This window comes from Lytechinus pictus, chromosome 8 (assembly GCF_037042905.1).
Source record: "Lytechinus pictus isolate F3 Inbred chromosome 8, Lp3.0, whole genome shotgun sequence".
Taxonomy (NCBI): domain Eukaryota; kingdom Metazoa; phylum Echinodermata; class Echinoidea; order Temnopleuroida; family Toxopneustidae; genus Lytechinus; species Lytechinus pictus.
Genome location: NC_087252.1, coordinates 4,620,734 through 4,634,222, shown reverse-complemented (window position 1 = coordinate 4,634,222; position 13,489 = coordinate 4,620,734). Strand labels below are relative to the sequence as shown.

The 13,489-nt window shown below is 33.9% G+C and overlaps 1 protein-coding gene across 1 annotated transcript in view; it reads left to right on the top strand.

The window, feature by feature from the left end:
* The window catches only part of LOC129266447 (rho guanine nucleotide exchange factor 12-like), a 116,635-nt gene extending 108,863 nt beyond the window's left edge, over positions 1 to 7,772 (top strand). The window contains exon 39 of the mRNA XM_064103408.1: positions 5,646 to 7,772. Within this exon, the coding sequence (XP_063959478.1) occupies positions 5,646 to 5,692 (47 nt within the window). The 3' untranslated portion in view covers positions 5,693 to 7,772. The remainder of the gene's footprint in view (positions 1 to 5,645) is intronic.
* Positions 7,773 to 13,489: the final 5,717 nt, after the last annotated feature.

Here is a 13,489-nt window from a genome sequence, read left to right as displayed (position 1 = left end):
GAAATGGTTTGTAGTAGATTTATTTGACGAATGCAAGTCAAATATTAACAGTCACATTATATTCACCAGATACATCATTTGTTACCAAGCATATTTAATAGGGAATTTGCTCATTCAAGTACCAGTAGACATTATGTTGAACTGATTGAAATATTAATATTTCTTCAAGAGACCTATAAAGTTAGCTTGATAAACATACTACAAAAGTTCCAACTTTTTGACATTGCCTTTTTTGTTTTTGATATGCTGGCTTGCTTTGTGCTGAACGCCATGTCTTTTAATTTCCTCTTAATATTGAGACGTATATTTATTTGTTTTTGTCTTTTTTCCCCTTGAAACTCCTTTTTTTTTCTCAGGAGGCCTTCTTGCTCGTGCTAAACGTGTATTCCAAGAATGGGTCTAAAGGCTGCATTTCACTTGCTTTATGCCCATGCCATGCAGTATGTTAAGTCTCCCTATTGGTTGTTTGTAGTCTTCTGCAGTTCTGTCATTATTTCCTCTGCCCTTGCCTCACGATTCATCCCTTCCTTTCTTTCCTAACTCCTTACATGTTTCGTGAGCATTTTTTTTTTAAAGGGTGATACCATACTTGTTCATTTTCGGAAGTCCTCTTGACTCGATTCCTGGTAAACTTTCATTAAGTCAACTTGCCCATGTCAAAGCAATTCTAAGCGATACACTTATGATTTTAAACATTTATTGTATACCTCTTATCAATCAAAATTTCTCCTGTCAATTTTTGGTGGTCACAAAAGATTTGACTTAATAGGCAAAGTTACCTGTAATTAGTTTAATATTTTATTTTTGTTCATTTGTGGAGTTTCATTTACTTCAGGTTAAACACTATGAACACTTCTTGGTCACAATATTATACACATAATACACTTTTCTATGAACCCCCACACTGAGTTATCTCTGCCTCGGGTTTAAGAGCTTGATTTTATTTTTATTATCTAAAGTAAATATGTCTCACAAAGCAATGTGTGCCAAGATTATGAATAGGCTTGTAGGGATGAAATAAAACGAATGTTAGAGAAACAAATACATACATGTATAGGAAAGTTCAGGATTCTTTCATTCTGAAGTGCAGTGCTTTTGATGTGTCTTTATACCCCTTTTTTTCTTTGCCGTTTTAACATTTTTTGTACCAGCTACACATACATGTAGGTGGTTTGAATAGAAATGGATAAAACAGCAATTTTTGACTTCCTGTGCTGCAGCCGTAGGGAAATGTGACTGTATCATTAGTTCGTTTAGATCAGATGAAATGATAAGGTTTTGGGGAAAAAATATATGCGTAGTTGTTTAATGAAAAGTTATCTATTTTGGCTAGCTCAACTGTTGTTTCTGCTCGTAAAGGCACCTTGCCATAAGTATAGCTAGCGTCTTTTCAGCAGGAATCCTGCATTCCTAATTGTTTTGTCTTGTGATGAAATGTGAGCATTAGCAATGAAAGGATGCTTGCAGGATTCTTGCAAGAAAGATGCGGCTATGAAATTTGATAAGATGCCTCAGAGACCCCCCCCCCCCCCCCCCCCGCTTTCCTATGCAAAATCAATGCCTCTTTTCACATTCACATTCATGAACCAAATGAGTATTACGGTAATCAAGTCTTGACATGACTATAATTGGCATATCAATACATTAGTATTTATTCATAATCTCAGAAATATAGTACACAGTACTTCATGTGTAATACTCCATACATTGTATACACCAGTTCATATTCATGTATTATCTACATGTACTACATACAAACCGTCGTATCACCCATTTGGACAAAATTTCATTACTTTGTCGAATAAACTTTTATGTGGAACCATAAATAAAAATCATGTGAGAATTCTAAAGGGGGTAAATTGTATATCAATATCTGCCATTAAATGAAAAACAAACAAACAAATAATATAAATCGTGCAAATTTTTGAATTGGCAATGCAATTTTTGAAACAATCTCAGTATTTTCCTTACATAAACTTTAAGGGTATAGCAATGAAAGAAAATGCTTAGTTAAATGAATTAATTTAATTGCTCTTTACTGTCTCTTGTAGTGCTTTTTGTAGTTATTAAAATTTTCTTTCCTTTCTCTTTGATGATATAAATAGTGTCTCTATTTTTTTTTCTCTATTAACTTTCAAGCTTGCATCTGCTTTATTGTGCCCTTTTTCATTAATTAAAACAGGTGCACTCTAACAGTGATTTTTTTTTCTTCAATATGTCTTAGATTAAATGTCTAATGCTGGCTCTAACAAACTTTTTTTCTTAATGATGATTTTGATATGAAATGAAAACAGGGGTCCTCTTTGATGATGCTTGGAATGCATATGTAAGACTCAACTACTAACATACAGCCTTTAATCAAATTTGTCATCATTTATAGTAAAGTAATTTGAAAGAGCTTTGCAGTGTTAAAGCTAAATGATAGTAGTTGCAGTAAACACTGATTTCGTGAGAAAGTCTGTAAAACCAAGTTTAAATATTACTATATCATCGTGGATCTAGATCTGGTACAGTTACATGAACTGAACTCTGTGAAATCATAAAATCTAAGCTGAAAAACGATCACACTGAAGATCGCCAACACAGATAGGCACACGTGGGACAGTATATTATTATTGCTGGAATAAAGATCCGACGGAAGTGCCCGAATCCGCGCTTATTTTGCTTATTTCTCAGCAATTACACAATTTCTTCCAGAATCCTTTGGCACATATTTTTAATTCATACAAACAGACACTTGGGTGGTCATTATATTGGATTCTGTAAAAAGTCATTTTGAGATCGTTACCAAAACTGGAATTTAGCTTTAAATACAGACAAATCCTTAGTGTTTGTGTGACCTTAATATACATGTAGTGACATTACCATTCATAAAACTTTAAATCAGTGTCATCTACTTTGAGTGGAACAATATCAGGGAGATATTATTCGGTGAAGATGAAAAAAAGACTGATTAACAAGAGAAATATCTAAAACGTTGGGAATTAACATTCGTGAGAAACACTTTGTGTAGTCCCAAACATCTCTTTCCTTGTAGTGTTGTGTATTGCAGTGATGCTGTCGGTTTCTTAATATCTATAATTTCAAAACCTTATTAACACTTTTATATTCATAAAGTAAATGGAACTGAAATGGTTCATCTATTTAAATATTTTGTTTGACTGGTTTTTGCCAAAATATTTTTCTATAGTCTTGTGCTGTTCTCTCTGGTTTAATTCAGAAGTCTGTCGACTGTTGAAAATCTCAATCGACAAGGTTTTCTATAAATAATGCAATCTATTCTAATATTTGTGCACTCCAATCCCAAATATTTTGCTTAGAAAATAACAAATCTTCCCCCCATACTCTCTATAGAATATTTTAAAGACATGGAAAAATCGGGGCTCCATAACGTTCACAAGGATTAGCGATCAATCGCTATTAAATGAACTGATCAATCAAGATCAACATTACACGCGCATTTGGCGCAAAATACTGACCAGGAACCAATCAGAAGTGTTTTCTCATGTTTGCTATTCATTGCTAATCTTTGTGTTACGGGGGCTAGGGGCCCGTAACACAAAGCTTAGCAATGATTGTAGAACATTTTTCTACGATTGATTCCATTGACTACAATGTACAATCAATCGTGAAAATCAAGCGTACGATCAATCGCTAACCTTTGTGTTATGGGGCCCTGGTCTCTCTCTGCTGTTTTGCTTAGTTCTATAACACAATAAAATTGGAATTCTCTGATTCATTCTTTCCCTTCACCCTTGAGAAAGATGGTGCATGGTAGTGCTTATCCAACATATTTCATTTTCTATGGTACACCCCTGTGTGATAAGGGAGTAAGAAGACTTAGTTCTGGGTTCTGTTTCATAAAAACTTGTTACAATAACAAATGTAATGTTTCTATAAACAAATTACTTTCAGCCTATCATACTGTCATTTTATGTAATGTTCGATATTGCTTTGTAAATTATCTTAAATTCTTAAATATGTTTGAAGTGCCGAATAAATAATAAATAAATAAATAAAAAAAAAAAGATTTCAGTAGCTTTTAACTGTTATTGTAAATTGTAACAAGTTTTATGAAACGGACCCCTGATGTGTGTTAAAGCAAGACTCTATTTTCATCATTTGGTTTGAGGTGGTTTCTATATCTTGGGTTCTCTGGTGTTAATGCATTTCAAACATACATGTATATATTGGGGAGCATTTCATGATGCAATTTTTCAGTTTAAAAAAAAAAAACACTGACATAGATCCGATAAAAGCTACTGAAATCCTTACCTCTCATTGGCTGGGAGCAAATAGTCAGTATATAAAAAAAATCAAAATATGCTTCATGAAAGGTCCCCAAGTTTACCATGTCACATTTCCATATTCTTAAAATCTAAAGAACTTGACTGTTCTATTTCCTAACTTTTATCACTTCGTATTATGGTGTTATTAGAGACATTAACACATTGATTATATTCCTTTATTCATTATCACTCTTGTATTCAGTAGATATATAGATTTTCAAGTTGTGTGTGTGTTGATATATAACTCTAGTCATATTCTGTGTACAGGGTAGTCTTTCATGAAGCTGTCCATAGGTTATGCATGATTTTACCCATGACTTCTTCACGGACGAGCATCTCATCAACATTCTGACTAGTCTGGGGAGTATTTCATAACAGGACTGATTCAATCGCCAAGTCCTGTTTTATCCGACAATTACCATTGGCAATTGTGCTTGTCAGCCTATCAGAATCATGTAAAGTTGTTAGATCTGATGACTTGTCAGACAAAAATTTTGATGAAACACTCCCCTGATCTAACAATTTCCTTGAATTTGATTGGCTGAGAAGCACTGTCACTATGGCAGCTGTTTGATAAAACAGGACTTTTTGGATAAAACATCCAACCAGTCTTCTAATAAAACGCTTCCCTGTTCTTGTGTTGAATGAGATGTCCCATTTTTATCTTGTTGAAATATAAAGGGTGATGAATTCCTACAAACCTAATAAAATTTTGACCATATATGTCTAGGGGATTCAAGCAGGAATGTAAGTCACACATAACCCTTTGTGAAACACACCCTCCCCTATTCATTACAACATGTTGTAGTCATGCATACACTTTACAAACAGCTTTATGAAACTCCACCTCATTCTCTGTAGTGAAAAGACATTGGGAAAGTTGAAAAGAATAAAGATGTACACCTCATGTAATTGTAAATTAATCAATTTAGATTAGTGTGGTGTTCAGTTGCTTCTTTTCTTAATGTTCATTTTACTGTAATTACCATGTAGCCCATTCTCCTATTAATCAAATTTTCAATGATTAACAATTCACCAAGAGCTGTTCTTGTAAAGAGTTGCAATAGATTCAATTGGAACTAAACTGATATCGATCACAAATTATTTATTTAAAAGACAGATCTTCATGCTATTGTACAATTAATTGTGTCTCTAAATGTGTACTCGAAGAGATAGGTTTTCCATTTATGCTGTTGTTAGGTATTCTATTTTTGCTGTCGTAAAATTTAGGATATATTAAAAACAAATTATAAGGGCCTATACATTTTTTTATTTTATACATATCTTTATTGAATGATCATGTATCTAATTTTCATTTCTTTTTCTTTTTTTCTTTCCTTCTGTCCATCTTCTCAGGTCAAAGGTCATCAATCATTGAGGAAACCGAAGCAGAGATGGTCTGAGTGAGATGGTAGATAGTTTCTCAGCCATGGGCATCAAACGAGGGTCAGACGGATACAGCAAACTTCAGCTCCCTCCTTGAGTTTGCTCCAAGGGATAGAGACTCACCCAGTAGGGGAGAAAAACATCTTACTCCTCTTCATTGGATGAGCTGAATTATAGCCTCTTATAGATAGACAGGTCCTGCCATGGACACATGGGTTTTATCTCATTTGATTCTATGCTTGTGATTGAATAGCAAGAGTACAATTGTTCATTTAAGAGGAGATTCAGAAGTGATTTTGGACTTCATGATCAGGGGCCTGTTGCAGAAAGAGTTGCGTTTAAATGCAAGCCAAAAAATCAATCGTAAGACCCAAATGCATGCTGTTGATTGGTTGAAAATCAAGTTGCGATTGATTGCAACTTTCTGCAACGGGCCCCAGGTCCAGTTGAGAACACCATCAGTTCTATCTATCTTGAAGTGTTTGACATGGGGTGGATTGATAAGCCCGATTACGGTAGAAGGAATGGTGTTTAGCATTCTAGAGGAAAGAGAGCAAGACTTGGTCCTATGGAGAAAGTCTTGCCAAGGAGACACCAAGAGTGCGTTTCACGATGATTTGCACTGGAAACTGTTACAAGCTACTGAAATCTTGCAATCTTATTAGCAGAGTGCAAATGAGTCAGCGCAAATTACTGACAAAAACTCTTCATGAAATGCTTTTCAAGTTTATCATGTGATCTTGATGGCTCACATGCAGTGAGGGTCTCGTCTAGAAAGATGAAATATCTATCATCAATGAATCTCTCTATGACTCTCTCAGCAACCTGGGGTTATAGAGCCTTCTACATCTCCGGACCAAAGCTGTGGAATAGCCTTCCCCAATTTATCAGGAGAGCAGAGACCCAATCAACTTTTTGAGCCTTCCTGAAGACCTTTCTCTTCCCCACTCCAACATTATTGCAAGAATAACTCAATTTTAGCATCACTAGGACAGTATTTGAACTGAATGATGATCCTAAGCACTGTTTGGAGACATTGAAATTTGTGAGATATTTCCTATTTTTGAGCAAAGGTCTGCAAAGGTAGAAACTGATTGGACTGGGTTGAATGATCATCGGGAGAACATCAGTTGCAAGAGTAGACCAGGGAGAAATGTTCCATCTCTTCCTCAGCCACATCTCTCATCTGATTGAAAGTAATCTCATTTAGAGTCCAAGTGTGTGGTTCTTGCCCCAAAAACTCCTTTGGGTTTTTTGTTCCAAGGGGTGTAAGGTTCAAGGTTCAGCTAGTCAGTTACACCCACCACATGTAACACAATCTGACTTTGATGTAATTTGGAAAAATGCAGTTAGATTGAGATAAAAGAATTCCTGAATCTGTTTCAAATTCCATTTTCCTGAGAAACCTGGAGAGCATTTCTAATTTAAACTCTGTTTATTTCCCCCAGTCTACAATATGGGGAGCCTTTCATGAAATGAGTAGACTAGACATTGATTTACACTGACTGAATTTGTTATAAGCTATTGAAATTCTTGCATCTGATTGGTTTAGAGCAAATATGTCGGTGAAAATCACTGACTTTGTTTAATGAAATGCTCCCCGATTGTCCAAGGATTGCGTAGCATTGGCCGATCTTAAGCTACAGTCTTTTGGTGCTCCTAGGATCTTTGTTCTAAGTGCACTTGTTGTGAATGGAATACAGAGGGCTATTCAAATGATTGTTTTTTTTATTATTGTGATGTACTTCATGTATAAGAGCATTTGGGACTTTTATCTTTGCTCAAGTGTTCTTTGGTGTTTGATGTTATGAACTGAAATCATGTTCTTTTTGTTCTTGGGGATGTTCATAAAAGTATTTGTATGTTGCCCATGACTTTGTGAACGACTTGAATATGTACTTGTGCTGAAAGGAATGCTTCATGTTTGCCTGGTGTTTTTTACAACATTGGACTGACTTTCCTGTAACCTGAAAAATGATAAGATAATGAACTGTGCATTGAAAGGCTTGTCGGCAACAAGAATTCAAACCCATCAAGGTGATGTTAAAACCTTGGCCATAGAAATCTGCAATGTTTGAGAATCCAATTGATAAAATGTTTGAATCATCTTTAAAGTTATTTATAACTTTACGAGCAACTTTATAAAACAGCTTCCCGCTCATGCTGATATCCACCATTACACAAATGTCCATTTCTTTGTACATTCTATGGTTTTAAGAACGTATCCCTGCTTGGCCCTGTAACATAAAAGATGCAGTCTAATTTTCAATTATGTGAGACTGTAAGTGTATTTGGAAACCATGTACAAAAGTTTTGATCTATTGCCCCCAGCCAAATAAAAACATAGTAACTGCTGTTTCTATTTCATTCCCAAAGAAATTGGATGTAGTACATTTGGTGTTTGGTACAATCCCCCCTCACTCCCTCTGTATAGAGCATTTTGTTCTCAAATATGCTAAAAAGCATTTGCAAATTTGGATTGAGACCCTGTAAATTTCTAGTGATTTCTTAAAAGATTCATTGACATGAGTGCAGAGCAGTAGAGGAAAAAAAACCTATTCTGAAAATATGAAATATACCCCTGGTCAGAAGAAACATTTCTTTTTCTTATCATGTTCAGAAATGTTCAAGTGATGTTTATATCAATTTGGAATTCATATCTACACTAATCCCATTCTCTTTGCTGGAATATGATGGTTTGAAGAAGTATGTAGAAGGTATTTCTTAATGATTTGATAACATTTCTTTAAATTCAAACTGTTTAGCCGTTGGTTGTCTTCAGTGCGTTTTATGGTTGCTACATCGAGGTTTTGTTTCCTGCTCAGAATTTTATAATTAATATGTATTATTATCTTTGTTATTTTTAGTGCATATATTGGAATGTACTGTTCCGTGGAGTAAGCATATATGAGTGTAAATCTAATTTCTAAATATCTTATTTATATATAATTATATATATATATAGCTTTATGCATACCATAAGGGTGAATATATATTTCTTTTATTGTGATGAAGCTTTAGTTACATGAAATGTTTCTAGAGTTTGGATTTGTTACCCGTACATTCTCTTATGCATTGCCATAGCCACAATAGAATACAAATTATTAAAACTAATTTACAAGTATACACTGAAAAGGAATTTATGTACATGGTTTTATTATTTTTTTTGTATGTTAATGTATTCCAGTCTGTTACAAGTGCTTAAGTATTTAAATATCCACACTTCAGGCATTTTAACCACATCAATTTGTTGTTTTATTCTCTTCACAATAATACAGAAAAGTGCCCATGATTCTTTCTGTATTTTGAGAGAAACTCCAAATACAGCTCAAACAAATTTCATGAACCTGAATCCAAGATTTTCCAAACTTGAGAGGCATTTCCTAGAATCTTCAAGTTTGATTTTAAACTTAAAATTTTAAATTGAGCCCATTGCCTACTGGAACTGGGTGACCCCTGTACAAAGCATACAGGATTTGCAGAAATCGGTAGTCAACAGGTTAATAAAGATGGGTGATTTAGAGCATTGATTTGACAAAGTAAGTACAGAGGAAATTTCTTTCTCCTTTTGAAATAATTGGATATGATCGTTAATGCAAAAAAACATGTCTGTTGTTTAGAATAGTGCTGTTCAATGTAAGTCTATGCTGGTTTTATCTGGTACAAGATTTGATATTTGAGGATAGTAGAACATAGATCGTCATTTGTACATCATGAGCTGAAAAATATTGAGCAATACCCACATGAAGCAAAAAGTCTTCCATTATGTTCAGAGATACTTTTGTGTCATTTCCAGTGATATTTAAGGAATTTTTTGGATGAAAAATAGATTTAGAAATGGAGACATTGCAGCTCATGTAAATACTGAAAAAGATTTTATAGGAACTTTGTTACAAATATTAACTAGGAGCTAGAATAGAATGATGGAAAAATGGCAAATAATTATGCAGTTTTGAGACATTCTATGAACAGGTTTCACTTTGGATTTAGCGCTACCCCAGACCCCATTGTTCAAGTTTGTTTTTTTATGTCATATTATTTTCTTACTTGATTGTCGGGCTGGCTATGTCATATTCCAGAGTTAGTATTTTGTTGAATATTTTCATCATTCTTGTGCCATTGTAGTTGAACATCATATTTTCATTCAAGAGTCATGATTGATGTGGTTAATATGCCCAGTCAACCTGTGGGAGAAGTAAATGGGTTTGGTTTGTGTTCTGAACTCTGGCTTCAACTGTCTGAGGGGTGCGTTGCAAGAAAATAATTGCAATCGATTGCAAATATTCTGTTCAAATTCACAATTGATCGATCGATCGATTTTAGCTCTAGCAAAGAGATAACAATCCTTTTGCAAGAAACCGAATAGACTTGCAATTGATCGCAAGTAACTAGCTAGTTTTGTGTTCAAATTTTGTTAACCCAAAGTGTCACACATTATTTACACTTTATGTTTTTCTGGTGTTTTCTAAGGTTCTTTTCTATTGATATTGAGGGGAGCTATTGTAGTGGTGATGATCATTTTTGGTCAATTCTTAGTTGTCTGAACTCCAAATGTGATCATAAATTGAGTTTTATGTATGAGAATCGTGTCATACTCTCTGGCTCATTGTGAGTTACAGATTTATCCCACAATTTAAGAGAAACCAGAGTTTGAAATACGACCCTTTGACTGAGTAGAAGCAATGGGTGATTATTTTCTAAGGCCTCAATGAAAGCGATAGATGCAGGCATTTAAAGCTTTAAATTGGAGAAAAAAAGTCACCAAAGATTGTAAGCAATTTGTTGTGTAAATATTGATTTTTATCACACTTGTCCTACGCAGACGTAGCATTGGTCAGATGTGTTGTGGTCGGTGACCGTTTTAGTATTACCTACATTTATGTAATATGGAGAATTTTTCAGTTGTGTTAGCATGTAAAGGTGATTTCTCTTTAACCATGATTATGATTATTGGTTGCGATTATCATGAGCAATATGTTAACACAATACTTAATAATGTTATGTGGTCATATTATTTTATTTCTAGAGTCTTTGTCAAAGGGTGTGTGTACATAACATTCTCAGCTTACACTTGAAGCTTACATTTGAAGTTTACAAGGCTAAAAGAATGTTTTGGAACGCATTTAGTAATATCCGATTAAGATTGGATTCAAGTGAGGACTTTGAATGCCTAACCTGTTTGTGAGAGACTGTGGTCTACTTATCAGATGGTGATGACAGACCTCACCCAACATTCATAAGTTGCATATTCCAATTTTCAAGTGAAACATCATAAAAATATGTTAAGTTTAATGCTACTTTAAAAGTTTTGGAAAACCGCATTATTTTCTCAAAATTGATTAACATACTAGATTTATGTTTATTCATTTAATGACACAATTTTTTTCCTAAACTTATTTCAAAACATGCCAAAGTTACGTGTAAATGCACCCTTAAATACATGCCGAGTTTCACCACATTTTTGTATCGGACCACATATAGTACTGATGCCCTACACAGCTGTATCAACATGATGTGTTCTTGCTGCAAATCTGAAACGTTATCACGCCACGATTACCGTATCAAGTCCTATACTTACAATGTCATTTGTTGAAATGTATCACCTGTTCATGTCTGTCATGTAAACGTTCTTCTTGCACTTTACATCAATGATTTTTTTTTAAATCATGTTGTTACAACTATCATATTTTTCATGTATTATCCAAACTGCCTAGAGTATTACATTTGCCCCTTGCATGGGGCTTAACATTTCATGATGTCACGATGACACACATTTTATGATGCTTATATGACATTGTTGAGAATATTTGAAAAGTAGATATGGAGGCTGATGTCAGCCTTCCGTTGTTTGTATATTTTAAATTGATTCATTCTTTGTAAAAAATTTGTACAAATGTGATTGATACATGTATGTCATGGCCAAGTCAGAGACACTGACCTTTGTAAATTAAACGTTGAGCGATTTTCGCCTCGGTATATTGTACATTGTACACAATATAAATTAGAAGTTCTTTTATAAGATCTGAGCAGTGGATGGTACGGAGTTGGGCATACTATGTGTGTGCCACCTTTTGAAATGGACATGCCATTAATAGCTCAACACATATTCTGTATATTTCTTTTCTCTCTCCTTCCTCCTGAATGCTTGATTATGTTCCTTGAATTATTTTGTTTGTATATAAAATGTCATCTTTTTTCATTACACCCTTACACCAGAGCAAGTAGTTATGTTTCATCAGTTATCCAAATATTCATGATTTACGAGTATTTTACTGCACTGTGCTATACCTGCCCATGTTTCTTATCTAGATGCTTTATGTCACTGACGAGCAGAACGATGAGAAATATAGGCGAGCATAGCTTGCTGGGTAAAGAGCTCATACACCAGTATTGATACAATAGGCCTGTACATTTACATTAATGTTAATGTACAAAAAATAGTGTTTGTTTGTGTATTCAGTAGGCTTATTAACCGCCTTATGTATATGAGAGTAAGATGTATGATATAAAAACAGGAGCTTCATAGACTATTCAACGGAAAAAGCTCAGATATTACATCTCTTGTGAATACATATTTGAGTTCATTTTTGATCCATAATTCAACTCATCTCATCACTTTTTTTTTCATATTTCATCTGATATATCATAGTTTTCCTTTTCCCCGTCATGTTCTGGGATGATTATATATATAATGTATAGTGAGATGAATAATATGTTATTAGAATTGTTATTGTTTTGATTACCGGTAGTTAAGCACAGAACATACCTGCCTAATGACATCAACTATTAATAAAAGTACTGTTAATTGATATTACATCAGCAGAATGACTGGCACATTTTTATTTGTTCTCTGTTGTTTCAACCGTTTCAGGGACTCGTTTCATAAAACTTGTTATAATAACAAACTTGCAATAACAGTTAAAAGCTACTGAAATCCTTCAACCAGATTGGATGATAGTAAATCTTTGTTATAGAAACTGTTAATTTGTTGTTATAACAAGTCTTTATTCAAGGACCCATTTCATACTACTTGCTGTAATAACAAATTTGCAATGACAGTTAAAAGCTACTGAAATCCTTCAATCTGATTGGCTGATAGTTAACTTGTTATAGAAAATGTGTACTTGTTATTTTAACACAAAGTTTTATGAAATGGGATCCAGGCACATTTTCATTTGTTGTCTGTTTCAACCCATTTAGGGACCTGTTTCATAAAACTTATGATACCAAACTTGTAATAACAGTTAATAGCTACTGAAATTCTTAAATCTGATTGGTTGATTAAAAAATCACTATTTGGACCCTGTTTCACAAACCTTCACATGTAATCATAGAGCTGATCAATTTACTAGGTTACATTGATCATTATTCAATTTTAATTGATTTCATTCATCATATGATAATAAAAAAATCGACAAAAATGCATTAAAACAAACATAAGACACCAAGAGACAATAATAAAGGAGCAAAGTTAAACATGCATAATCAGCAAGAGAAAAAAAAAACATCTCATTTGGTGGTGATACCCATTAAACATTCATTGTAACATGCAAAATATATTGTAAGTAGCAATAATACTTATGTAATAATTATGACAAGTCTGCTGAAAATATACAGTTTATTACTTAAAATTAGAGTGCTTGATTTGAATATATAAATATAGTTGTTTGTAGCTGGTTTTAAATGTTTTTAAATTTGACTTTATTTTAATGTGAGATTAGGGGGGGGGGGGCGGTGGGTGTTAACGTATTTAAAACTTGTCTTTAGGCCCTATTACGAGATGAAAACATGAAATAGACAGACCACTTGTATCA